The sequence below is a fragment of the Ovis aries genome, chromosome 1 (assembly GCF_016772045.2).
Source record: "Ovis aries strain OAR_USU_Benz2616 breed Rambouillet chromosome 1, ARS-UI_Ramb_v3.0, whole genome shotgun sequence".
In the NCBI taxonomy this organism is placed as follows: domain Eukaryota; kingdom Metazoa; phylum Chordata; class Mammalia; order Artiodactyla; family Bovidae; genus Ovis; species Ovis aries.
In genome coordinates this window covers 190,860,922-190,886,015 of record NC_056054.1, presented here as the reverse complement: position 1 = coordinate 190,886,015, position 25,094 = coordinate 190,860,922, and the positions used below count along the sequence as shown (strand labels likewise).

Genomic DNA, 25,094 nt, shown 5'->3' with positions numbered 1-25,094 from the left:
CCCTGGGTTGAGACGATCCCCTGGAGAAGGAGATGGCAACCCACTCCAGTACTCTTGCCTGGAGAATCCCATGGACAGAGGAGCCTGGCGGGCTGCAGTCCACGGGGTTGCAAAGAGTCAGACACGACTGAGCGACTTCACTTTCACATGTTTTCCTTAAGTCTGATGAAGAAGAATTAAAAAATGTGTGTTATGATAATGGAGAATTAGAAATTGAAACAGTCATTATTAAGCTACTTGGGAGGTGACAAACAGCAAATTAAATAGAATAATGCTGCTTGACAGTTCAGTTCATCAGCTGTGTTTAGAGATTATCAGCTTCTAGCTTGATTTCGATAAAATGTTAACAAGATCAGAATTTACTCAGTTTGAGTGGTGGAGTTGCTGAAGGACAGAAGAAATTACCTTTTTTATTGCTTATTTTTCAGTGTGTTAATCTTTTGAACCATCATCTCTACTTCATAGGAAAAATATTAGTATGCTATAATCAAATATGTGGTATATTCCCACTTTAACAACTAGGTTTTATTCATATTAACAGGTAAATCTTCAGGTACATTCACATATTTTAATTGGGAGCAAACCATGAGTGTTAGAGGTACTACATAACTCAATTACAAGGAAGTGGAAGAAAGAGTGAACCAAGGACGTTCACTCACAGAGCTTTTTATATGGGCCACCAGATGGCACAGTGGTTCCACATCAGCTGGTTGCACTGCTGAGAGAAGGGGAAGGATGAGAGGGACAGTGTCACCAGCTGTTCAGGGATGGGATGTTCTTAAGTCGGTTCTTTGTAACCTCAGATGTCTGTTTTCTGTGGTAAAAGCAGGCCAGCAGCTTAAATTGCATGTTTGAATTTGTTTCTTTTGAAGTTGGCTTTATGCTACTATCAAATGAACCGTGTCAGTATCCCTATTGTGATTTTTGTGAGGTTAACTTTTTAGATACAAGAATCAAAAATGCTAAAAAACATTAAAAATTGAACATGAAACATTACTATGCAGTATGAAGATAAACTTTCGTTGTTTAGTGAACAATGCTACTGAAATTATACTCTAAAAAATTCACTGATATTCATTAAATGACTAATACAAATAACTTATGACCCAAATAAGGAATACCTTTAATAATATGAGGGACCGAACAAAGGTAAGGAACATGAGCCCTCGTTGCTTTGAAATGAAGAGTTTTGTTTTTCTTAGTTGTTGATAGTTTATTTGAAGTTTTAAGACAGATTTTCTGCACAGTTCATATATCCATTTGAAGAATATAGGTAGTCCTAGAACCAGAGGAAGTGAACTATAATTGAATTGTAATGTTTTTATTACATACTAATAGCTATGAAGGATTCTTATTTAGTAGTGAAAGCTTGGTGTAGAGAACCTAGATTAAAATGGAAAATAAAAAATGGTGAATTATGGACTATCTGGGTACTTTAGGGAAATATTTAATTCTGGTTGTGTGACACCTTAGTCCTCTTGTGGGTTGATACAGGATGTAATTAAATAAATACTGAGGTTATAAAGCCATAAGAATAAGCAAAGAATAAGGTTTTTAAAAATTTGGATATAATTGTCATATAACATTACTTTTAGGTGTTCGGTGATTTTTTTATATGTTGCAAAATGATCACAAGTCTAGTTAACATCTATCACTACACAGTTACACTTTTTTTTCCTTATGATGGGAACTTTAAGATCTATACTTAGCAACTTTCAAACGCACAATATAGTATTATTAATTATAGTCACCATGCTATAAATAACATCCCTAGGACTTACTTATTTTATAACTTCAAGTTTGTGTCTTTTGATCACTTTCACCCATATTGTTGATCTGTCACTTCTGGCAGCCACTAATCTCTTCTATCTATGAGTTTGGGTTTGTTTGTTTTTTTTTTGGTGGTGGGGCATAACTAGATTCCATATACAAGTGAAGGAATAAGTCTTGAGGATGAGGACTATTCAAGACAGTTAAGCTATATGTGAAATATCAAAAACAGACAAGGAACTTTTTGTGAAATTATTTTGGGGCAGAGTCCAGGGACATTGGGACTCCTGTAGCCCCAGAAAGCTGTTTGAAGCCTGGGAAAAATTTGAGAGCCAGACTAGAGGAGTATCTCTCTGACTTTTCAAGTACCAGTGTAACTGAAAGAAGTACCTTTGTTGTGACCTAAGGGTGCTAATAGATTGAGTTTCGGAGAAGAATCCTTCCTCTAGATATGGACTTTAGAAAACACTGAAATGAGAATTCAAATGGTACTGTCAGTTTTAACATGACAGAGTATATATATAATTATCATAACTTTTGGTTGGCATTTTACCTTCTTGAGATTACTGACCTTATAAAACCAAAAGGGCTTGAGCAGTTTCATTTAATGTTAGTGAAAAAACAGTGTTTTTTTGCTAATCTTGGATTGGAAGAAATATAGAAAAAAAATTTTTTTTTGAACTGGGATCAGTTCTTTACTTTCAGATTTGATCTTTATTTCCAAGCACTCTGAAGAAATGAGGTTAGAAAGGCACCCAACACTGAGTTTATCCCTGAGGCATCCTTCCATTTGATCTCCAATAATAACAACACTTAGACTCTTATGGTCATTTTGTTGTGTGTTTACACAGGAGAGTGTCTTTATCTTCATCTCTTTTCATTTGTCATTCAGATCAATCTACATCTTTTAAAAATTCTGTTCTGTTGGTTGTGTCAGCTCTCTCTTGATTTTACTTTTGATGTCCATGTTTTAAAGGTTGTCAGTTGTCTGATACTTTCCATTTCCTAAATGGTGGTTAGCTGAACTTTTACCAAATAAGTTCTGCAATTCAGGGATAGTAGAGAAAATAAATGTTTAATATTAGTTGCATTTTATAGTGTAAAGTTAAAACTTTAGAGGATTTTAAAAGGAATTCTTAATGTAAATTATAAAATAAAAAATGAAGCCTTTATGTCAAAAAGATATATCAATGTAGTTGTAGCTTTGATATCTTTTCATGAGTATAGGGAACCTTAAAATATTGGAAAAGAAGTAGTGAGATCCACATTTTCTATGAACCACTATAACAGAATATATCTATTAAATAGAAAAGGTGGGGGGCAGAAGTAAAGGAACTCAGTAGTAGTAAGGCTAGTGATACAGGTTCCAAATAAATCTTTCCAGTGGCAAGATTTGCATTGAGCACTTTGCCTCATGCCTGTCTGGGATCGGGGAGTGGGAGTGACGTGTAACAGACATCGAAAACAGGATCTTCATTTTGGAAGCCCAAAGGTTCAGAGACATAATGTGTCCCACCAGAGTGAGGAAGCACTATTCAGCCTAGAGATTTTTTTTTAGTTTGTTCTGGAACCATAAAACTGGGTTGTCTTTGTTTAGTATTGAATTAGGTTATTAAATGCTTTTATTTATATTTATAGTATATTTGTTTCATATTTATGTAATTTTACACTTATGATTTTATGTTTGAAATACCCAATAATTTATGGGTGATTACACTTTCTTTGAAGAATTCTGATAAAATACATAGTCTTATGGATATGAAATATGGGAGATAAAATAAATAGCTGTATTTGTTAACCTATGAATTTTACTTCTGAAGTAAGTTTCAGACATTTATAGAAAAAAGTATGTCTCTACAGCTGTTTTTTCAACTGTACAGTTAACTTCCTGGAATTTCTTCTAATTTTCACTGATTTTGGCACTTTCTGATCTTTTTGAAACAGTGACCACATGGAAAACGTGTATGGCTACCTAATGAAGTACACCAACCTTGTCACTGGGTGGCAGTACAGGTAAGTGTGATTATTCTGTCACTTCTTTCTCTCCCAAGAGAACAGAAATGGGCATGATGATTTTATAATCTGATGTTACATGACTGGGAAACATGTTAGAGAGAGATTTACCATGTTTTCTATAAATCTGATGACTTTCTTTTTCTATTTTTAGGGGGTAAGAGGAATTAACATTGTCCAAATTGCAGCCTCCAAATACGTCAGAAGTTACTGTTAAGATTAGTATCATTTATCAATTCGCCTTGGGCTTCTTATGTGTACTTCCAGTGGTTAGGCTTTTAGGGTGGTTTAGAGACAGCAAAGAGATTTGTGTTAGGTGCCTGTTGAGGGTTTTTGCTTCTTTTAGCTGTTGAGGATTCTTAAACTCTTCTGGGACCTTGAAAAGTTTAAATAACCAGCCTGAGGTCAAACAAGCAGTCAAGAAGTAGCACAGCCAACTATCTTAAATACTTTGTGGAATTGATATTTGTGGGGCAGGGGACTAAACTATTATTCTTTTATTGTGGTAAAATATAACATAAAATGTACCATTTTAAACATTTTTTGGTATGCAGTTCAGTGTTGTTAAATACACTCACATTTTTGTGCAACCATCACCCCCATTCATCTCAGAACTCTTTGCATCTTCTCAGACTAAAAGTGTACCCATTAAACAATAATTTCACATTTTCCTCTCCCCCTGAGTCCTTAAGCGACCACTCTTCTACTCTCTGTCTCTATGAATTTGACTGCTCTAGGTACCTTATATAAGTGGAATCATATAATATTTGTCCTTTTGTGATTGGCTTATTCCATTTAGTGTAATGTTCTCAAAAGTTCATCCATGTAGTGTGTGTCAGAATTCTCTACCTTTTGAGGGCTGAAAAACAGTCCCTTCTAAGTATATACCACATTTTGTTTATCCAGTTATCAATCAGTGGACATTTGGGTTGCTTCCATCTTTTGGCGTTTGTGAATAATGCTGCTGTGAGTGTTGGTGTATACAATATCAGAGTCACTGCTCTCATTCTTGTGTGTGTATACCCTGAGGTGAAATTGCTGAATCACATTGTAATTCTGTGTTTAATTTTTTTGGGAATCTCCATACTGTTTTCCATAGCAGCTGCACAGATTTACATTCCCACCAGCAGTGTACAAGGATTCCAGTTTCTCTACATCTTCTCAACACTTACTTTCTGTTGTGTCTATGTGTGTGTGTATAATAGCCATCTTAATGGGTATTGACTGTTATCTCATTGTGGTTTTTTAAAACTATTTTAAAAAGTGATAAAGCTAGAATCTGAACCCAAATAGTTCTGACTTAAAGTTGGTATTTTCATTATAAATACTGCTTCTTATTCATATGTCATTTGGAGATCTCTGATTTTGGTTATGGTGGAATAATAAGGTGATTCTGCCTTTCTACCTTAAACAATTAGAAAGTGGTACATAGTGTATGAGGGAATGTTTTTCAGAATTCAAAAAATAGTTGAAGCATTGTAATGAACATGTGATTGCTTAAAAGAGAAGGCAGTTTGGGATATGTTTAATTTGAAGTAACAGTAGGGCTTTCACATAAGAGTGATATGCTAGAAGTTGGAGGTCATATGAGAGGTCAAAGCTGGATATGAAATTATAGAAGACAATCATTCCTGTTAAAGTGAAAAGGGTAGTTCTCTGAGGTTCTCACCCTTTATTTTTTTTAAGAAAGAACAAAGTCAGGGGAACCTTTTCATTTTGTATTTTCTCACCTTAGTTTTTATGTAATTTTTGAAAGCTTATATATTTAAATGAAATATAAAATATTAAAAAAAATTTTTATGTCACTTTGCTTTTAGCACGTTTTTTTGTTCTCTTTTTAAAAAGGGAAATAAGTTAACTTTTCTCCCCATGACATTCAACGAATTCATTCATGTTATATTATTGAATATTACTGAGAAAATCTCAGAAGTGGAATGGAGTAGGAAAGCTCCAAAGTATACCCAAGCATATAAGATTTAGTATATGTTAAACATGGCATTTCAAGTCAGTGGTGACTTGAGGCCATGGGAAGAATGGGCATGTTTGTATCCTTGTTTGGGGAGCATACTAAAAAGATCCATTGGCCACTGCTTGCCCAGGAAGTTAGCTAAGAGATCCAAGCAAAGTTCTAGCATAGGGAAGGGCACTGCTTCTGCCCTGGCGATTCTTCTAGCTGTCCTAGTGGGCCAGTTTAGCAGCAAAGAAAGTGTGGGAATGAAGACAACCCATCCCCATTTGCCACTGAGAACACAAACTTTTATCCGTTTGTCCCATCAGAGAGGTCTCAGGTTGTCAACTGGTTTACTGCAAGCTCGTTTTCCCTTTTCTACCAGACTGCCTGGAGGCTTGTGGCACAGCGGCGATATCCTTGCCTCCCAGCATGAATTGCAAATTGAATGATAAAAGAGGAACAGAAAGGTTCAGTTCAGTTCAGTCGCTCAGTTGTGTCTGACTCTTTGCGACCCCATGAACCGCAGACGCCAGGCCTCCCTGTCCATCACCAACTCCCGGAGTTTACTCAAACTCATGTCCATTGAGTCAGTGATGCCGTCCAACCATCTCATCATCTGTCGTCCCCTTCTTCTGCTACCCTCAATCTTTCCCAACGTCAGGGTCTTTTCAAATGAGTCAGCTCTTTGCATCAGGTCGCCCAAATACTGGAATTTCAGCTTTAACATTAGTCCTTCCAGTGGACACCCAGGACTGATAGGATGGACTGGTTGGATCTCTTTGCAGTCCAAGGGACTCTCAAGCATCTTCTCCAACACCACAGTTCAAAAGCATCAGTTCTTCTGCGCTCAGCCCTCTTTATAGTCCAACTCTCATATCTATACATGACCACTGAAAAAACCATAGCCTTGACTAGACGGACCTTTGTTGACAAAGTAATGGCTCTGCTTTTTAATACGCTGTCTAGGTTGGTTATAACTTTCCTTCCAAGAGTAAGTGTCTTTTAATTTCATGGCTGCAATCACCATCTGCAGTGATTTTGGAGCCCCCCAAAATAAAGTCAGCCACTGTTTTGGCATCTCTTTGCCATGAAGTGATGGGGCTGGATGCCATGATATTAGTTTTCTGAATGTTGAGCTTTAAGCCAGCTTTTCCGCTCTCCTCTTTCACTTTCATCACAAGCTCTTTAGTTCTTCACTTTCTGCCATAAGGGTGATGTCATCTGCATATCTGAGGTGATTGATATTTCTCCCGGCAATCTTGATTCCAGCTTGTGCTTCATCAGCGTTTGTTATGATGTACTCTGCATATAAGTTAAATAAGCAGGGTGACAATATACAGCCTTGACATACCCCATTTCCTATTTGGAACCAGTCTGTTGTTCCATGTCCAGTTCTAAATGTTGCTTCCTGACATGCATACGGGTTTCTCAAGAGGCAGGTCAGGTGGTCTGGTATTCCCATCTCTTTTAGCATTTTCCACAGTTTATTGTGATCCACACAGTCAAAGGCTTTGGGATTGTCAATAAAGCAGAAATAGATGTTTTCTGGAACTCTCTTGCATTTTTGATGGTCCAGCTGCTGCTGCTAAGTCACTTCAGTCATGTCCAACTCTGTGAGACCCCATAGACGGCAGCCCACCAGGCTCCCCCGTCCCTGGGATTCTCCAGGCAAGAATACTGGAGTGGATTGCCATTTCCTTCTCCAGTGCATGAAAGTGGAAAGTGAAAGCGAAGTCGCTCAGTCGTGTCCGACTCTTAGCAACCCCATGGACTGCAGCATACCAGGCTCCTCTGTCCATGGGATTTTCCAGGCAAGAGTACTGGAGGGGGGTGCCATTGCCTTCTCCCAATGGTCCAGTGGATGTTGACAATTTGATCTCTGGTTCCTCTGCCTTTTATACAACCAGCTTGAACATTTGGAAGTTCATGGTTCATGTATTGTTGAAGCCTGGCTTGGAGAATTTTGAGCATTGCTGTACTAGCATGTGAGATGAGTGCAACTGTGCAGTAGTTTGAGCATTCTTTGGGACTGGAATGAAAACTGACCTTTTCCAGTCCGGTGGCCACTGCTGAGTTTCCCAAATTTGCTGACATATTGAGTGCAGCACTTTGACAGCATCATCTTTCGGGATTTGAAATAGCTCAACTGGAATTCCATCACCTCCACTAGCTTTGTTTGTAGTGATGCTTCCTAAGGCCCACTTGACTTCCCATTACAGGATGTCTGGCTCTAGGTGAGTGATCACATCATCGTGATTATCTGGCTCGTGAAGATCTTTTTTGTATAGTTCTGTGTATTCGTGCCACGTCTTCTTAATATCTTCTGTTTCTGTTAGGTCCATACCATTTCTGTCCTTTATTGAGCCCATTTTTGCATGAAATGTTCCCTTGGTATCTCTAATTTTCTTGAAGAGATCTCTAGTCTTTCTCATTCTTCTGTTTTCCTCTATTTCTTTGCATTGATCACTGAGGAAGGCTTTCGTATCTCTCCTTGCGATTCTTTGGAACTCTATATTAAAATGGGTGTATCTTTCCTTTTCTCCTTTGTTTTTCATTTCTCTTCTTTTCACAGCTATTTGTAAGGCCTCCTCAGGCAGCCGTTTTGCTTTTTTGCATTTCTTTTTCTTGGGGATGGTTTTGATCCCTCTCTCCTGTACAATGTCACGAGCCTCCGTCCATAGTTCATCAGGCACTCTGTCGATCAGATCTAGTCCCTTAAATCTATTTCTCACTTCCACTGTATAATCATAAGGGATTTGATTTAGGTCATGACTGAATGGTCTAGTGGTTTCCCCCGCTTTCTTCAATTTAAGTCTGAATTTGGCAATAAGGAGTTCATGATCTGAGCCACAGTCAGCTCCTGGTCTTGTTTTTGTTGACTGTATAGAGCTTCTCCATCTTTGGCTGCAAAGAATATAATCAGTCTGATTTTGGTGTCGATAATAACCGAATCATCATTATCTGGTGATGTCCATATGTAGAGTATTCTCTTGTGTTGTTGGAAGAGGGTGTTTGCTATGACCGGTGCGTTCTCTTGGCAAAACTCTATTATCCTTTGTCCTTCTTCATTCTGTACTCCAAGGCCAAATTTGCCTGTTACTCCAGGTATTTCTTGACTTCCTACTTTTGCATTCCAGTCCCCTTTAATGAAAAGGACATCTTTTTTGGGTGTTAGTTCTAAAAGTTCTTACAGGTCTTCATAGAACCTTTCAACTTCAGCTTCTTCAGCGATACTGGTCGGGGCATAGACTTGGATTACCGTGATATGGAATGGTTTGCTTTGGAAATGAAGAGAGATCATTCTGTCGTTTTGAGATTGCATCCAAGTACTGCATTTTGGACTTTTTTGTTTACTATGAGGGCTACTCCATTTCTCTAAGGGATTCCTGCCCACTGTAGTATATATAATGGTCATCTGAGTTAAATTCACCCATTCCAGTCCTTAGTCACTGATTTCTAGAATGTCAGTGTTCACTCTTGACATCTCCTGTTTGACCACTTCCAATTTGCCTTGATTCATGGACCTAAAATTCTAGGTTCCTATGCAATATTGCTCTTTACAGCATCAGATCTTGCTTTTATCACCAGTCACATCCACAACTGGGTGTTGTTTTTGCTTTGGCTCCTTCAGTCTTTCTGGAGGATTAGTCATTTTCTCAAACTTGCAGTATTTATTATTTTGAAATTGCACAAAATAAATAATTATTTAATTTTTCTTTTTAACAATGTGGTGACTTTTCAGCATATAAAGAAAGATGCTGAATCTTAAGCCTTTTTTTCTGTTTCTTTAGCTTCTAGGTTAGACCAGCTTGCTAAGAATACTATAATCAAGAGTCTAGTCCCCTTCTGGGCAAAATAGCTCTCCGTTTCCTTACTATGTGTATTGTCTCTCCATCTCCAATCTGCACATCTTGTACATCTCCAGAGAAAGGGTGAAGGAAGAACATTTGGGTTAATTCGTGTCTTTCATCATACACGAATTGTATGTGCATTATTGGTGCCACTGGGTCCATAGCATCATCTTGGTATTAGGTAATCAGTTATTGACTCAATTCTGTCATTTTACCAGTTCCTCCTCGGTATTACTTTTGTATATCTAGGTGCGTGCTTCCCATGTTGTAGATTTGTGGTAATGCTTTTGGAATAAGAAATACATGTTCCCAGTAACTTGAGATTTCTAACATTGTTCTCTAAATTTTCTTTGAATTGACTTGACCAGTCTTTTTTCTTTGTTTGGAATAATTGGGCTTATTGCTTAGACTAGTAGAAAGAGATTTCTTTCCTTATTTCCTTCCTTCATTCCTTTCCTTATTTTTTGTTTTTCTGTTTGTTCAGATTCTTTACTGTCTGAACTACCAGGGAAGCCCCTTTAAAAGTCACAAGCATGCTACAGATGAATGAGAAAAACAATAGTCTTGCTTTCCCAGCTCCCTTTTCAGGTAGCTGCTTTCAGCTTCTCTTATTTGCTTCTCATTTACCCCAAGGCACATATTAATCAAATTAACAAAGATCAAACACAAAGAACAAATATTAAAAGCAGCAAGGGAAAAACAACAAATAACACACAAGGGGATTCCCATAAGGATAAGACCTGATCTTAAATAGAAACTCGTCAGGCCAGGAGGGAATGGCAGGACATACTTAAAGTGATGAAAGAAAATAACCTACAGCCCAGATTACTGTACCCAGCAAGGATCTCATTCAAATGTGAAGGGGAAATCAAAAGCTTTACAGACAAGCAAAAGCTGAGGGAATTCAGCACCACCAAACCAGCTCTCCACAAATGCTAAAGGATCTTCTCTAAACAGGAAAAACAAAAAGAGTGTATAAACTCGAACCCAAAGCAATAAAGTAAATGGCAATGGGATCATATTTATCAGTAATCACCTTAAATGTAAATGGGTTGAATGCCCCAACCAAAAGACAAAGACTGGCTGAATGGATACAAAAACAAGACCCCTATATATGTTGTCTACAAGAGACTCACCTCAAAACAAGGGACATATACAGACTGAAAGTGAAGGGCTGGAAGAAGATATTTCATGCAAATAGAGACCAAAAGAAAGCAGGAGTAGCAATACTCATATCAGATAAAATAGACTTTAAAACAAAGGCTGTGAAAAGAGACAAAGAAGGACACTACATAATGATCAAAGGATCAATCCAAGAAGAAGATACAACAATTATAAATATTTATGGACCCAACATAGGAGCACTGCAATATGTAAGACAAATGTTAACAAGTATGAAGGGGAAATTAACAATAACACAATAATAGTGGGAGACTTTAATATCCCACTCACACCTATGGCTAGATCTACTAAACAGAAAATTAACAAGGAAACACAAACTTTAAATGATACAATAGACCAGTTAGACCTAATTGATACCTATAGGACATTTCACCCCAAAACAATGAATTTCACCTTTTTCTTAAGCGCACATGGAAACGTCTCCAGGATAGATCACATCCTGGGCCATAAATCTAGCCTTGGTAAATTCAAAAAAATTGAAATCATTCCAAGCATCTTTTCTGACCATAATGCAGTAAGATTAGATCTCAATTACAGGAGAAAAACTATTAAAAATTCCAACATATGGAGGCTGAACAACATGCTGCTGAATAACCAACAAATCACAGAAGAAATCAAAATAGAAAATCAAAATATACGTAGAAATGAATGAAAATGAAAACACAACAACCCAAAACCCGTGTGACACTGTAAAAGCAGTTCTGAGGGGAAGGTTCATAGCAATACAGGCATACCTCAAGAAACAAGAAAAAAGTCAAATAAATAATCTAACTCTACACCTAAAGCAAGTAGAAAAGGAAGAAATGAAGAACCCCAGGGTTAGTAGAAGGAAAGAAATCTTAAAAATTAGGGCAGAAATAAATGCAAAAGAAACAAAAGAGACCATAGCAAAAATCAACAAAGCCAAAAGCTGGTTCTTTGAAAGGATAAATAAAATTGACAAACCATTAGCCAGACTCATCAAGAAACAAAGGGAGGAAAACCAAATCAATAAAATTAGAAATGAAAATGGAGAGATCACAACAGACAACACAGAAATACAAAGGATCATAAGAGACTACTATCAGCAATTATATGCCAATAAAATGGACAACTTGGAAGAAATGGACAAATTCTTAGAAAAGTACAACTTTCCAAAACTGAACCAGGAAGAAATAGAAAATCTTAACAGACCCATCACAAGCACAGAAATTGAAAGTGTAATCAGAAATCTTCCAGCAAACAAAAGCCCAGTCCAGACGGCTTCACAGCTGAATTCTACCAAAAATTTCGAGAAGAGCTAACACCTATCCTACTCAAACTCTTCCAGAAAATTGCAGAGGAAGGTAAACTTCCAAACTCATTCTATGAGGCCACCATCACCCTAATACCAAAACCTGACAAAGATGCCACAAAAAAAGAAAACTACAGGCCAATATCACTGATGAAGATAGATGCAAAAATCATTAACAAAATTCTAGCAATCAGAATCCAACAACACATTAAAAAGATCATACACCATGACCAAGTGGGCTTTATCCCAGGGATGCAAGGATTCTTCAATATCTGCAAATCAATCAATGTAATTCACCACATTACAAATTGAAAAATAAAAGCCATATTATTATCTCAATAGATTACAGAGAAAGCCTTTGACAAAATTCAACATCCATTTATGATAAAAACTCTCCAGAAAGCAGGAATAGAAGGAACATAGCTCAACATAATAAAAGCTATATATGACAAACCCACAGCAAACATTATCCTCAGTGGTGAAAAATTGAAAGCATTTCCCCAAAAGTCAGGAACAAGACAAGGGTGTCCACTTTCACTGCTACTATTCAACATAGTTCTGGAAGTTTTGGCCACAGCAGTCAGAGCAGAAAAACAAATAAAAGGAATCCAAATTGGAAAAGAAGAAGTAAAACTCTCACTGTTTGCAGATGACATGATCCTCTACATAGAAAACCCTAAAGACTCCACCAGAAAATTACTAGAGCTAATCAATGAATATAGTAAATTTGCAGGATATAAAATCATCACACAGAAATCCCTTGCATTCCTATACACTAATAATGAGAAAATAGAGAAATTAAGGAAACAATTCCATTCACCATTGCAACGAAAAGAATAAAATACTTAGGAATATATCTACCTAAAGAAACAAAAGACCTGTATATAGAAAACTATAAAACACTGGTGAAAGAAATCAAAGACGACACTAGTAGATGGAGAAATATACCGTGTTCATGGATCAGAAGAATCAATATAGTAAAAATGAGTATACTACCCAAAGCAATCTACAGGTTCAATGCAATCCCTATCAAGTTACCAGCGGTATTTTTCACAGAGCTAGAACAAATAATTACACAATTTATATGGAAATACAAAAAACCTTGAATAGCCAAAGCAATCTTGAGAAAGAAGAATGGAACTGGAGGAATCAACCTGCCCGACTTCAGGCTCTACTACAAAGCCACAGTCATCAAGACAGTATGGTACTGGCACAAAGACAGACATATAGATCAATGGAACAAAATAGAAAGCCCAGAGATAAATCCACACACATATGGACACCTTATCTTTGACAAAGGAGGCAAGAATATACAATGGAGTAAAGACAATCTCTTTAACAAGTGGTGCTGGGAAAACTGGTCAACCACTTGTAAAAGAATGAAACTAGATCACTTTCTAACACCGCACACAAAAATAAACTCAAAATGGATTAAAGATCTAAATGTAAGATCAGAAACTATAAAACTCCTAGAGGAGAACATAGGCAAAACACTCTCAGACATAAATCACAGCAGGATCCTCTATGATCCACCTCCCAGAATTCTGGAAATAAAAGCAAAAATAAACAAATGGGATCTAATTAAAATTAAAAGCTTCTGCACAACAAAGGAAACTATAAGCAAGGTGAAAAGACAGCCTTCTGAATGGGAGAAAATAATAGCAAATGAAGCAACTGACAAACAACTAATCTCAAAAATATACAAGCAACTTCTGCAGCTCAACTCCAGAAAAATTAACGACCCAATCAAAAAATGGGCCAAAGAGCTAAATAGACATTTCTCCAAAGAAGACATACGGATGGCTAACAAACACATGAAAAGATGCTCAACATCACTCATTATTAGAGAAATGCAAATCAAAACCACAATGAGGTACCACTTCACACCAGTCAGAATGTCTGTGATCCAAAAATCTGCAAGCAATAAATGCTGGAGAGGGTGTGGAGAAAAGGGAACCCTCCTACACTGTTGGTGGGAATGCAAACTAGTACAGCCACTATGGAGAACAGTGTGGAGATTCCTTAAAAATTGCAAATAGAACTACCTTATGACCCAGCAATCCCACTTCTGGGCATTCACACCGAGGAAACCAGAATTGAAAGAGACACATGTACCCCAATGTTCATCGCAGCACTGTTTATAATAGCCAGGACATGGAAACAACCTAGATGTCCATCAGCAGATGAATGGATAAGAAAGCTGTGGTACATATACACAATGGAGTATTACTCAGCAGTTAAAAAGAATTCATTTGAATCAGTTCTGATGAGATGGATGAAACTGGAGCCGATTATACAGAGTGAAGTAAGCCAGAAAGAAAAACACCAATACAGTATACTAACACATATATATGGAATTTAGGAAGATGGCAATGACGACCCTGTATGCAAGACAGGGAAAGAGACACAGATGTGTATAACGGACTTTTTGGACTCAGAGGGAGAGGGAGAGGGTGGGATGATTTGGGAGAATGACATTCTAACATGTATACTATCATGTGAATTGAATCGCCAGTCTATGTCTGACGCAGGATGCAGCATGCTTGGGGCTGGTGCATGGGGATGACCCAGAAAGATGTTATGGGGAGGGAGGTGGGAGGGGGGTTCATGTTTGGGAATGCATGTAAGAATTAAAGATTTTAAAATTTAAAAAAGAAAAAAAAAAAGAAAGGAAAAAAAAAAAAGAAAACCCTAAAGACTCCACCAGAAAATTACTAGAGCTAATCAATGAATATAGTAAATTTGCAGGATATAAAATCATCACACAGAAATCCCTTGCATTCCTATACACTAATAATGAGAAAATAGAGAAATTAAGGAAACAATTCCATTCACCATTGCAACGAAAAGAATAAAATACTTAGGAATATATCTACCTAAAGAAACAAAAGACCTGTATATAGAAAACTATAAAACACTGGTGAAAGAAATCAAAGACGACACTAGTAGATGGAGAAATATACCGTGTTCATGGATCAGAAGAATCAATATAGTAAAAATGAGTATACTACCCAAAGCAATCTACAGGTTCAATGCAATCCCTATCAAGTTACCAGCGGTATTTTTCACAGAGCTAGAACAAATAATTACACAATTTATATGGAAATACAAAAAACCTTGAATAGCCAAAGCAATCTTGAGAAAGAAGAATGGAACTGGAGGAATCAACCTGCCCGACTTCAGGCTCTACTACAAAGCCACAGTCATCAAGACAGTATGGTACTGGCACAAAGACAGACATATAGATCAATGGAAAAAATAGAAAGCCCAGAGATAAATCCACACACCTATGGACACCTTATCTTTGACAAAGGAGGCAAGAATATACAATGGATTAAAGACACATTTCTTTAACAAGTGCTGCTGGGAAAACTGGTCAACCACTTGTAAAAGAATGAAACTAGAACACTTTGTAACACCATACACAAAAATAAAATCAAAGTGGATTAAAGATCTAAACATAAGACCAGAAACTATAAAACTCCTAGAGGAGAACATAGGCAAAACACTCTCTGACATAAATCAGAGCAGGATCCTCTATGACTCACCTCCCAGAATACTGGAAATAAAAGCAAAAATAAACAAATGGGATCTAATTAAAATTAAAAGCTTCTGCACAACAAAGGAAACTGTAAGCAAGGTGAAAAGACAGCCTTCAGAATGGGAGAAAATAATAGCAAATGAAGCAACTGACAAAGAATTAATCTCAAAAATATGCAAGCAACTCCTGCAGCTCAATTCCAGAACAATAAACAACCCAATCAAAAAATGGGCCAAAGAACTAAACAGACATTTCTCCAAAGAAGACATACAGATGGCTAACAAACACATGAAAAGATGCTCAACATCACTCGTTATCAGAGAAATGCAAATCAAAATCACAGTGAGGTACCATTTCACGCCAGTCAGAATGGCTGCGATCCAAAAGTCTACAAGCAATGAATGCTGGAGAGGGTGTGGAGAAAAGGGAACCCTCTTACACTGTTTTTGGGAATGCAAACTAGTACAGCCACTATAGAGAACAGTGTGGAGATTCCTTAAAAAACTGGAAATAGAACTGCCATATGACCCAGCAATCCTATTGCTGGGCATACACACCAAGGGAATCAGAATTGAAAGAGACACGTGTACCCCAGTGTTCATTGCAGCACTGTTTATAATAGCCAGGACATGGAAGCAACCTAGATGTCCATCAGCAGATGAATGGATAAGAAAGCTGTGGTACATATACACAATGCAGTATTACTCAGCCATTAAAAAGAATACTTTTGAATCAGTTCTAATGAGGTGGATGAAACTGGAGCCTATTATACAGAGTAAGCCAGAAAGAAAAACACCAATACAGTATACTAACACATATATATGGAATTTAGAAAGATGGTAATGATAACCCTGTATGTGATACAGCAAAAGAGACACAGATGTATAGAACAGTCTTTTGGACTCTGTGGGAGAGGGCGAGGGTAGGATGATTTGGGAGAATGGCATTAAAACATGTATAATATCATATATGAAACGAATCGCCAGTCCAGGTTCGATGCATGATACAGGATGCTCGGGGCTGGTGCACTGGGATGGTATGGGGAGGGAGGAGGGAGGGGGGTTCAGAATGGGGAACACGTGTGCACCCGTGGTGGATTCATGTTGAGGCATGGCAAAACCAATACAATATTGTAAAGTAATTAGCCTCCAATTAAAATAAATTTTAAAAAATTAAGATAAAAAAAGTTACAAGCATGCTAAAGATGAATGAGAAAAACAATAGTCTTGGTTTCCCAGCTCCCTTTTTAGGTAGCTGCTTTCAATTTCTCTTATTTGCTTCTCATTATTTCTTTTTCTTTCCCTTAATAAAAGGCCCATTACATTCTCTCCCTGTTTGGTGTGATTGATATAGTTGCCATGTTGCTTAAGACAGTAATCTTCTAGGAACTTGAACTGGATCAAATTGTCTGACTGGATGTATTACAGAATACATTAAGATGTAGAATACCAAATTGCTCTAAACCCCAAAATTAATTTTTGGTAAAAGGAACTTTTTAGATTTTTTTCCTAAAGAACTATTGTACTACTTAAATTGGAATCCAAATTAATATATTTCCCAAAGTAGTTAATCTAAAACCAAATCAGAACATCAAATTCTTTTGTATCATTATTTCATCATTTAGTTTCAAGTTCCTTATGGTTCTGCATCTCCAGTTGCAGCCTTTTCATTTTTAAACAGGATAAGTAATCTTTAGTTGTGACCTATTTAATAATGTGTTTCCAGAGTCTTGCTACTTTGGCATTATTCATATTGTTTATTTCACTGGTTAAATCTTAAATCATACTCATTTCTTACCTAGCATTTGTTAATCCCAGAGCTCATGCTTTGATTTGTTCCCAGTGAATTTTAAATAAAAACTCTCCCTACCATTTGTCTCTGGGAACTTACCCTCTCTGCTAATGAATTCTGGAGAGAAATCTTCCTCTGAAGGATACCGTATCTTTGTTTCCTTTCTGCATTGTCTTGTATGCCTCTTCCCTATTAAATGCCTCTTTCACAGCTGAAGACTTTATATCTTTTATTAATCTCATTCAATTCTTCAGTAATATTTACTACTAGGAAATTCAGTCTAGTATTTCTAAGTACTTCTTGAGATGCTTTTGAATTTTATTTTTTTAATAGCAAAAACTCAAAAAAGTATGTGATTAAAATTTGGATTGCTCTAGTTTGACTAGGGGAAATATTTTAAAAGTATGACCTTTTTTAAAATCATTGCAGGTTTTTTGTTCTAAACAATGAAGCTGGGCTGTTGGAGTATTTTGTGAATGAACAGTCCAGAAATCAAAAACCCAGAGGTACTTTGCAGCTTGCAGGAGCTGTAATATCACCCAGTGATGAGGACTCTCATACCTTCACTGTAAATGCTGCCAGTGGGGAACAGTATAAACTCAGAGGTATGACTGAAATATGAGAATTAATAGTGTGATTTTCTTCTTCCTTGAGAAGCTGGTATACTTCTCTCCTTTCATTTAGGTTTTGGAAATAGAAACTACTATCATTGATGCTACAGAAACAGTATTCTACACCCTGTAATTGTTTTAAGGGTTTATGAGATCTGTTTTAATTAATGACTTTTAAGTTGCACAGTGAGCAAGTCTGTTTAAAATTAACCCCTCTAAGAAATTTGTATAGATGAAATACTGAGAAATCTAAAAACATAGACTTGTTAAAAATTTTTTTGTCTTCCACAGATTTGTATTTTACTTCCTTTCTTGATTTAGTTGATATGTTCTCTTTGTGTATTTTAATGATTAATGAACATAATTGGGATTTATGAAAATGCTTTTATTTAGGTATAACGTCTGTTTAGATAAATGTAATTTGTATAGAGGTTTCTATTTTTAATTAATACACATAAAGTATGATGTTAATCCTAATTGATCTGAAAGAATATATTGAGTACACACCAAATGCTTAATAAAGGATATTTATTTGAAGAAGAGCATATCTTTAAGAGAAAATTAAGACTTGTCAAGTTCCATATACCCACCTAGCTATATGTAATTTATCCTTCTTGGGAAATATCCACATCCAGCTATGGTGTTACCTAACAAGGTTTATACTTTGGCCTTTTTCCTACCTCGCTCTGGTCAGGGAGAGTAGGAACATGCCCTGATTTTCAGTGATCTGTTCTTCATGCTATAACAATTAATTGTATTCTAAAAATAAATGAAAAAGTAAATAACTTGTAGATACTTTTTATCAGCCACAGATGCTAAAGAGCGACAACATTGGGTTAGCAGACTTCAGATATGTACACAACACCACACTGAAGCTATTGGCAAGGTATGTGGATTCATGTATGATATTAATGCACAGAAATGGGGAAAGATCTTTTTAACTTTATTTTTTTGCATTCTAAACTTGAGATTCACATACCATAAAATTGATCCGTTTAAAGTTTATAATTTCATGGGTTTTATTAGTATATTCAGAAGATTATATAGTTGTTGCAACTATTCTAATTCCTAAACATTTTCATCCCCTTCCAAAAAACCCATATCTGTTTAATAGTCACTCCCTATTTGAATCTCTCTTCCCAGTCCCCTGGCAAAAACTAACCTATAATTTCTATTTCAATAGATTTGTCTGTTCTGGGCATTTGATATAAATGGAATCATACAGTATGTGGTGTTTGTTTGTTTTTGTCTGGCTTCTTACAATAAGCATAATGTTTTAAAGGTTCATCCATGTCATTGCATGGATCATACTTTATTTCTTTTTAAGACTGAATAATCCTCTTTTGTGGATATACCACATTATGTTTATCCATGCATCAGCTGATAGGCATGTGGATTGTTTACATGTTGTGGCTGTTATGAATAATGCTTCTATGAACAGTTGTATTCAAATTTTTGTATGAACATATGATTTCAGTTTTCTAGGTTATTCCTAGGAGAGAAATTACTGGGTTATATGGTAGTTGTCTGTTTAACTATCGAGGAACTGCCAAACTGTTTTTGAAACTGGCCAAATTATTTCCCATTCTCACCAGCAATACACAAAGTTTCCAGTTTCTCCACATTCTTACTGATACTGTTACTGTCCTTTTTTACAATTATTATTGCCATCCTCATGGTTATGAAGTAGAATTTCATTGTGGTTTTAATTTCATTTCTCTAATGGCTAATACGGTTGAGCGTCTTTTCATGTGCTTATAGATGATTTCTGTATCTCAGTTTTCTTTTTTAAGATGAGAAGGTCTTAGTACTTGAAATCTGAGGTTAGAAATGTCTAAAAATGAATATATGGGAAGCAGAGTTAAAGGATTTCCATACCTACTTTTTTGTTTTCTTCTTAGTGTTCCTTCCCCATAGCTAAATTTTTTAAAGTTGTGATTTAGGCCTGCAGTCTTTAAGAAATCCAGCAAAAAAAATTTATTCTTGCTGCAAGATTCTAATCATTGGCAGTGACCAGAAAGTGCTAGTTTGTTTCAAAGATACTTAAATGTTACACTAGAAAAATTATTACATTGAGTATTTCTGAATATATTTTTTGCTTCAATCATGATGTTTAAATATCTGAAATTAGAAATTTCTTGTTATTCTAATATATGTCTAATGTAAAAAAAAAATTTCTTGACAGCACACACCTGGAATTAATTTTCTGAATAAATTACCAGTTTACTATGGGATGTGTGAAATTCTTAAACTTTGAAGGTCTAAAATTTTTCCATCTTCAGAACTATTCTTGTAGTTAATTCTGAGGTTAACTTTATTTTTAAAACTGTTTGTGTGTGAACCTCCAGTATATTATAGGTTGAGAGTTTACCTAAATTTTAAAAAAGGAATTATTTTCTTTGTCTAATAGAATAATCCTCCTCTGAAATCACGGAGCTTCTCACTTGCATCTAGTGGTAATTCTCCTATATCCCAGAGGAGACCAAGTCAAAATACCATTTCCTTTTTTAATGTTGGACATTCCAAACTACAATCAGTGAGCAAAAGAGCTAACTTACCTCCAGACCATCTTGTGGAAGTCAGAGAAGTAAGTATGAATTGAAATCAAGTTAAAATGCATAAAATAATATTACCAGCTTGATTTTGTCACAAAAGATTTTTTAATCCTGTTTGTGTCTTCTGGGGGCCTCAATGTTTAGGGCATAACAATTACCTGATTTTTTAGGTGTCCTAAGTTTCCTCAAGTCTGTCGGCTAGGTTCTGTGTACACTGTCATGTTTCAAAAATCTGTATCTTTCATTTCTCAAGAGAAAGTACAGACTCCTTTAATGTAAAATTTATGATAAAAGGGTTATTAAGCCTGGTGGAAAGACTGTGTCATCAACCAAGTGACTTTATTTTTTTTTTTTACTGATACATGTAAATAGAGAATTTCAAACACACAAAGATAGAATAGTTAAATCCTTGATGTTCCCTTATCTCACCATTTTCCTTATTCTCTTTGAAACTAAGTACCAAATAATTCTAGTTAATAAAGAATGCAGTTAGGTTCTTAATAATCCAGGTGTTGATTACTGAGTCAATTTTGGTAGAGCTCATAGATACCTATGTAGTGGATTGTGGATTATAAATCACACCCAAATGATTTAAAGTAGGAAGCTGGGGAGAATATTCCCTCTATCAGGTTATTTTGGGTTGTATTTATAGGTGAAGAAATTGAGATTAAAAGAGATGAAATAACATGCTTGAGATGAATAATAGCTTTTGACTCACTTTTTAATCCTGTTATAAATAAGTGACAATTATAAGTACCTTTTTTAATAAAATAATAATTTTTAGTATTTATGTTGATGGTATTTAATCTGTTGATAGGTCTTTATATCTTAAGGAAATCAAGATTCTGATATATTAATCTACAGTGAAGGAAATAGAATATTAAAAGTGGTTAAGACAATAAGGAATGGAATAAAGAAAAACATCTAGGAATACGCTTGTATCATGGTGTGTTCCTTCACCCCTAAAAATTAGACTCTTTGATCATGGCTAGTGATGGGAGCTTGAGAGTTCTTCAGAGTGCTGGTAACGTTCTGTTTCTTGATCTGGGTGTTGGTTACATGATGTGTTTGGTTTATGAAAATTCATCAAGCCTGTATACTGTTGTGAAGTGTACTTTCTTATCTGTAATATTATATGTCAGTCTGTATACTTCAGTAAAAGGTTAAAAACAAGCAAAAAGCATATCGTTGAAGTTGCCATGAATCGTGGTGCACATTTTCGATGAAAAAGGAACCTTTTGTATTTGAGATTTTAGCTATCTGTGGAGGCCTCTGCTTGGTTGTGCTTGCATCTTTATGACCTGCTGTACTGAGAACACTGTCATATCTCTTAGCTTCTTTTTTTACTGTGACTTTAATCCCTACTCTTCTCTTTCCTGCTCTAATGGTTCTTTTGTTATTCTCACACCCAGGAGTAATTTCTTACAATATCCACACTGTAATTTTCTGTACTTTAAATATACCCTTTCATATTATTGTGACATCATGTTAATATTTAGCATATAACTCTGACACTTGAATGTAGAGAGTATGTGTGTGTCCCCAGAGTTTCGCAGCTACCTCTTTAGGAAGGATAGGTATTTACTTATAGAGCTGATGAATTTAATGGCAGCCTTCTTGAATTATGGTACCAGTAATTATTCTAGGATTTGAGTGTTGACCATTGTTTGGCAGTCTCTGCCAATGCCACCTACAAAAAAAGTTTTTGTTGAATGTCTTTGTCTTCACTAAGTTTATGTTTTTGCTTTTAAGAACTCAGTAGGTCAAACTATAAAATTGTAGTTATTTAATTTCTAATATTTTATGTAAATGTTCTATTAGGAACATTTCTGTATTCCAATGGGATAATTCTATTTGTGAGAAAATAGTGCATTTGGAGAGTTCTCTGGAACTGTTTTCCTTTAAAAGTTAGCTTATTTCCTTTTATTTAAAATTATCATAATCTGGTCTTTAGATGCATATTTTTTCCTGACTTTGCTTATGATGCCATGCATTAAAAATCTTGTTTCAGTTTTGTGGCTTGGATGTATTTCATTATGGCAGCTCTAAATGCTTTATGAAAGCATGGTCCACAGAAAGTTTCTGAGCCTTTTTTTATCCAAGACAATGACTGAAAAGGTTTGTGTTAAGGTAAAGCCAAAGCTAACAGTTTTCACAAGCTGAGAACACTTTTTAGAAGCTTCTTATTTGGGGGTGTCCCTGGTGTCTCAATGATAAAGAATCTGCCTGCTGGTGTAGGAGGTACAGATTCGATCCCTGATTTGGGAAGATCCCACATGCTGTGAAGCAACTAAACCTTTGCGCTAGATAGAGCCTGGGAGCCACTCCGGAGCCCAGTGAAGTCCTTTCGCTCTAGAGCCCATGTGACAAAAAGAGAAGCCGCAGCAGTGAGAACCCCGTGCACGGCGACTAGAGAGTAGCCCCTGCTCGCCGCAGCTGGAGGAAAGCCCAAACAGCAACAAAGACAGCACAGCCTCCCCCAGGCAAAAAAAAAAAAGAGCTGCTTATTTTGCAGTAATTTTAAATTTACAGAAAAGTGCAAAAGTAATGCAGAATTTCTATGTGTATCCCTCACCCAACTTTCTGCAATGTTACCATCTTTCATAGCAGTATCCAAACCAGGAAATTATATAACTATAATACTGTTAACTATAGTTCTTATTCAAATTTTAGTAGTGTTTAGTAGTGTTTCCACTAACATTCTTTTTTCTGTTTTAGGATCCTGTCCTAAATTGATGCATTTAACTTTATTACTACTTAGTCTCCTTCTGTCTGTAATTGTTGCTCAGTCTTTATCTTTCCTGGCATTGATACCTATGAAGATCCAGTTTTGTTTAATGTTCCCAGATTTGCGTTTGTCTGATATTTTCTTATTATTTGAGCGAAATTATACATTTCTGGGAAAGATACCCTTGAAGATATGTATTGTCAATACCTATATCAAGGACTTCATGATATCAGTATGTCATGTTACTGGTGATGTTCACTTTGATCACGTGGTTAAGGTAGCTTCTGCTTGGTTAAAGTAGCTTTTCTCCACTGTAAAGTTGCTGTCTTTTTCTCTATAGTTAATAAAATATCTGGGGAGTTTCTTTGAGACTATGTAGATCCTTTTTCTTTCCAAAGACATTGAGAGAACTTTTGTTACCATACTGACCATGGTTCCCGGTAAGTGTTCTCAAGCTTTTTGTGGCCTTGGTATCTGTTTCACTCTTAAAAATTATTCAGGACCTCAAAGAATTTTTGCTTTATATAGGTTAAATTTACCAATATTTACCTTATTAGAAATTGAAACAGATATTTTAAAAATGCTTGTTTTTAAAATTTACGCTTTAATTTTATGTTTTATTATTTTAAAATAAAAATTAATAAATTCATACATATTAACATAGATAACATATTTTATGTCAAACAGCTATTTTTTCCCCCCAAACAAACAAAATAATTGCACTCAATTTACTGCAAATATGTAGTTGAACTATATGAAAAAAAACTTTGTGGTTGGGGGAAAAAGAGAAATGTTTTAAAATAGCTTTTTAAGGAAAATGTGGCTGTTCTTTGATCCTCCAGTAAAACTGGACAGTGGCAGTTTCTTAAGTGTTAGATGCAGTGTGGAATCTAGTATGAATCAGTGAACTTTTCATGTTCTGTTTCATGAAAATACATTGGTTTGTCTTGCACTTTAGGTGGATCTTTAACTTATGCACGATTTTGTAACACTGCATTAGTCATTTGGAAAATATTAGTTCAGAGTTACAGATATTGGTATACAATATCAAAAATTCACATTCATTAACATCCCTACCAACTTCATCCGAAGAGGCTTTCAATATTGGGAAACTGCCAAGCTTATGGTGACTGATACAGGTTTTCCAAAATTGTAATTTCATTTTAAAGCTCATATTTTATAATTGGCAACAAATGCTGTCAGTTGTTTTTCTTGAAGTGACAGATCATTTTATTTAATTTTGAAAAGATGTCTACCACATACTCCCAAGCCTGAAGAGCTATAGTTATTAGCAATCATTCTGTCAGGGAAAAACAACACTCTTGTGTTTCTCCTCTGTGCTACTATAACACCCCATACTTCTGTACTCCAGTCACCAAATGTGTGGGGGTTTCCTTCACACTAGATAATTCTCTGATTCTTGGCAGATTCCAGCTAGGTGTTCTACAATTTCACTTCTGACACCATTTAGCTGAGATAGTATCAGATCCCACAAAACTGCCCTCATTTCAGATGCCATTCCCAAGTCCAAGTTGTCACCTGTGTTTCTGAACAAACAATATATATCACATACTTTCATGTCAGGTGGTGCTCTGTGAAAATAAACTGCTAGTTCAACCTGTAACTCGGTCTCACAAGTGCTTTTCCTTGGGCAACCACAGTGCTTTGGTATGCAACAGCAGTGTACTTTTTTTTTTTAATGTACAATAGAAGTGTGCTTCTCATTTTTCATATAGACAATTTTAAATATGTGTACTCAAGAGTCAAGATATAGTAAAACTAATAATTTTTACTGATTTTTCAAAAATATTCTTAAATAAAATTGGCT

General features: G+C 35.9%; 1 protein-coding gene across 2 annotated transcripts in view; it reads left to right on the top strand.

Annotated features, from left to right (window-relative positions):
• Nucleotides 1–25,094, top strand: part of OSBPL11 (oxysterol binding protein like 11) — a 102,010-nt gene that overhangs the window by 24,486 nt on the left and 52,430 nt on the right. For both annotated transcript variants that reach the window (XM_042232591.2, XM_004002992.5), the window contains exons 2-5: nt 3,715–3,783; nt 17,802–17,977; nt 18,790–18,869; nt 20,394–20,570. In XM_042232591.2, coding sequence (XP_042088525.1) covers nt 3,715–3,783; nt 17,802–17,977; nt 18,790–18,869; nt 20,394–20,570 — 502 coding nt within the window. The remainder of the gene's footprint in view (nt 1–3,714; nt 3,784–17,801; nt 17,978–18,789; nt 18,870–20,393; nt 20,571–25,094) is intronic.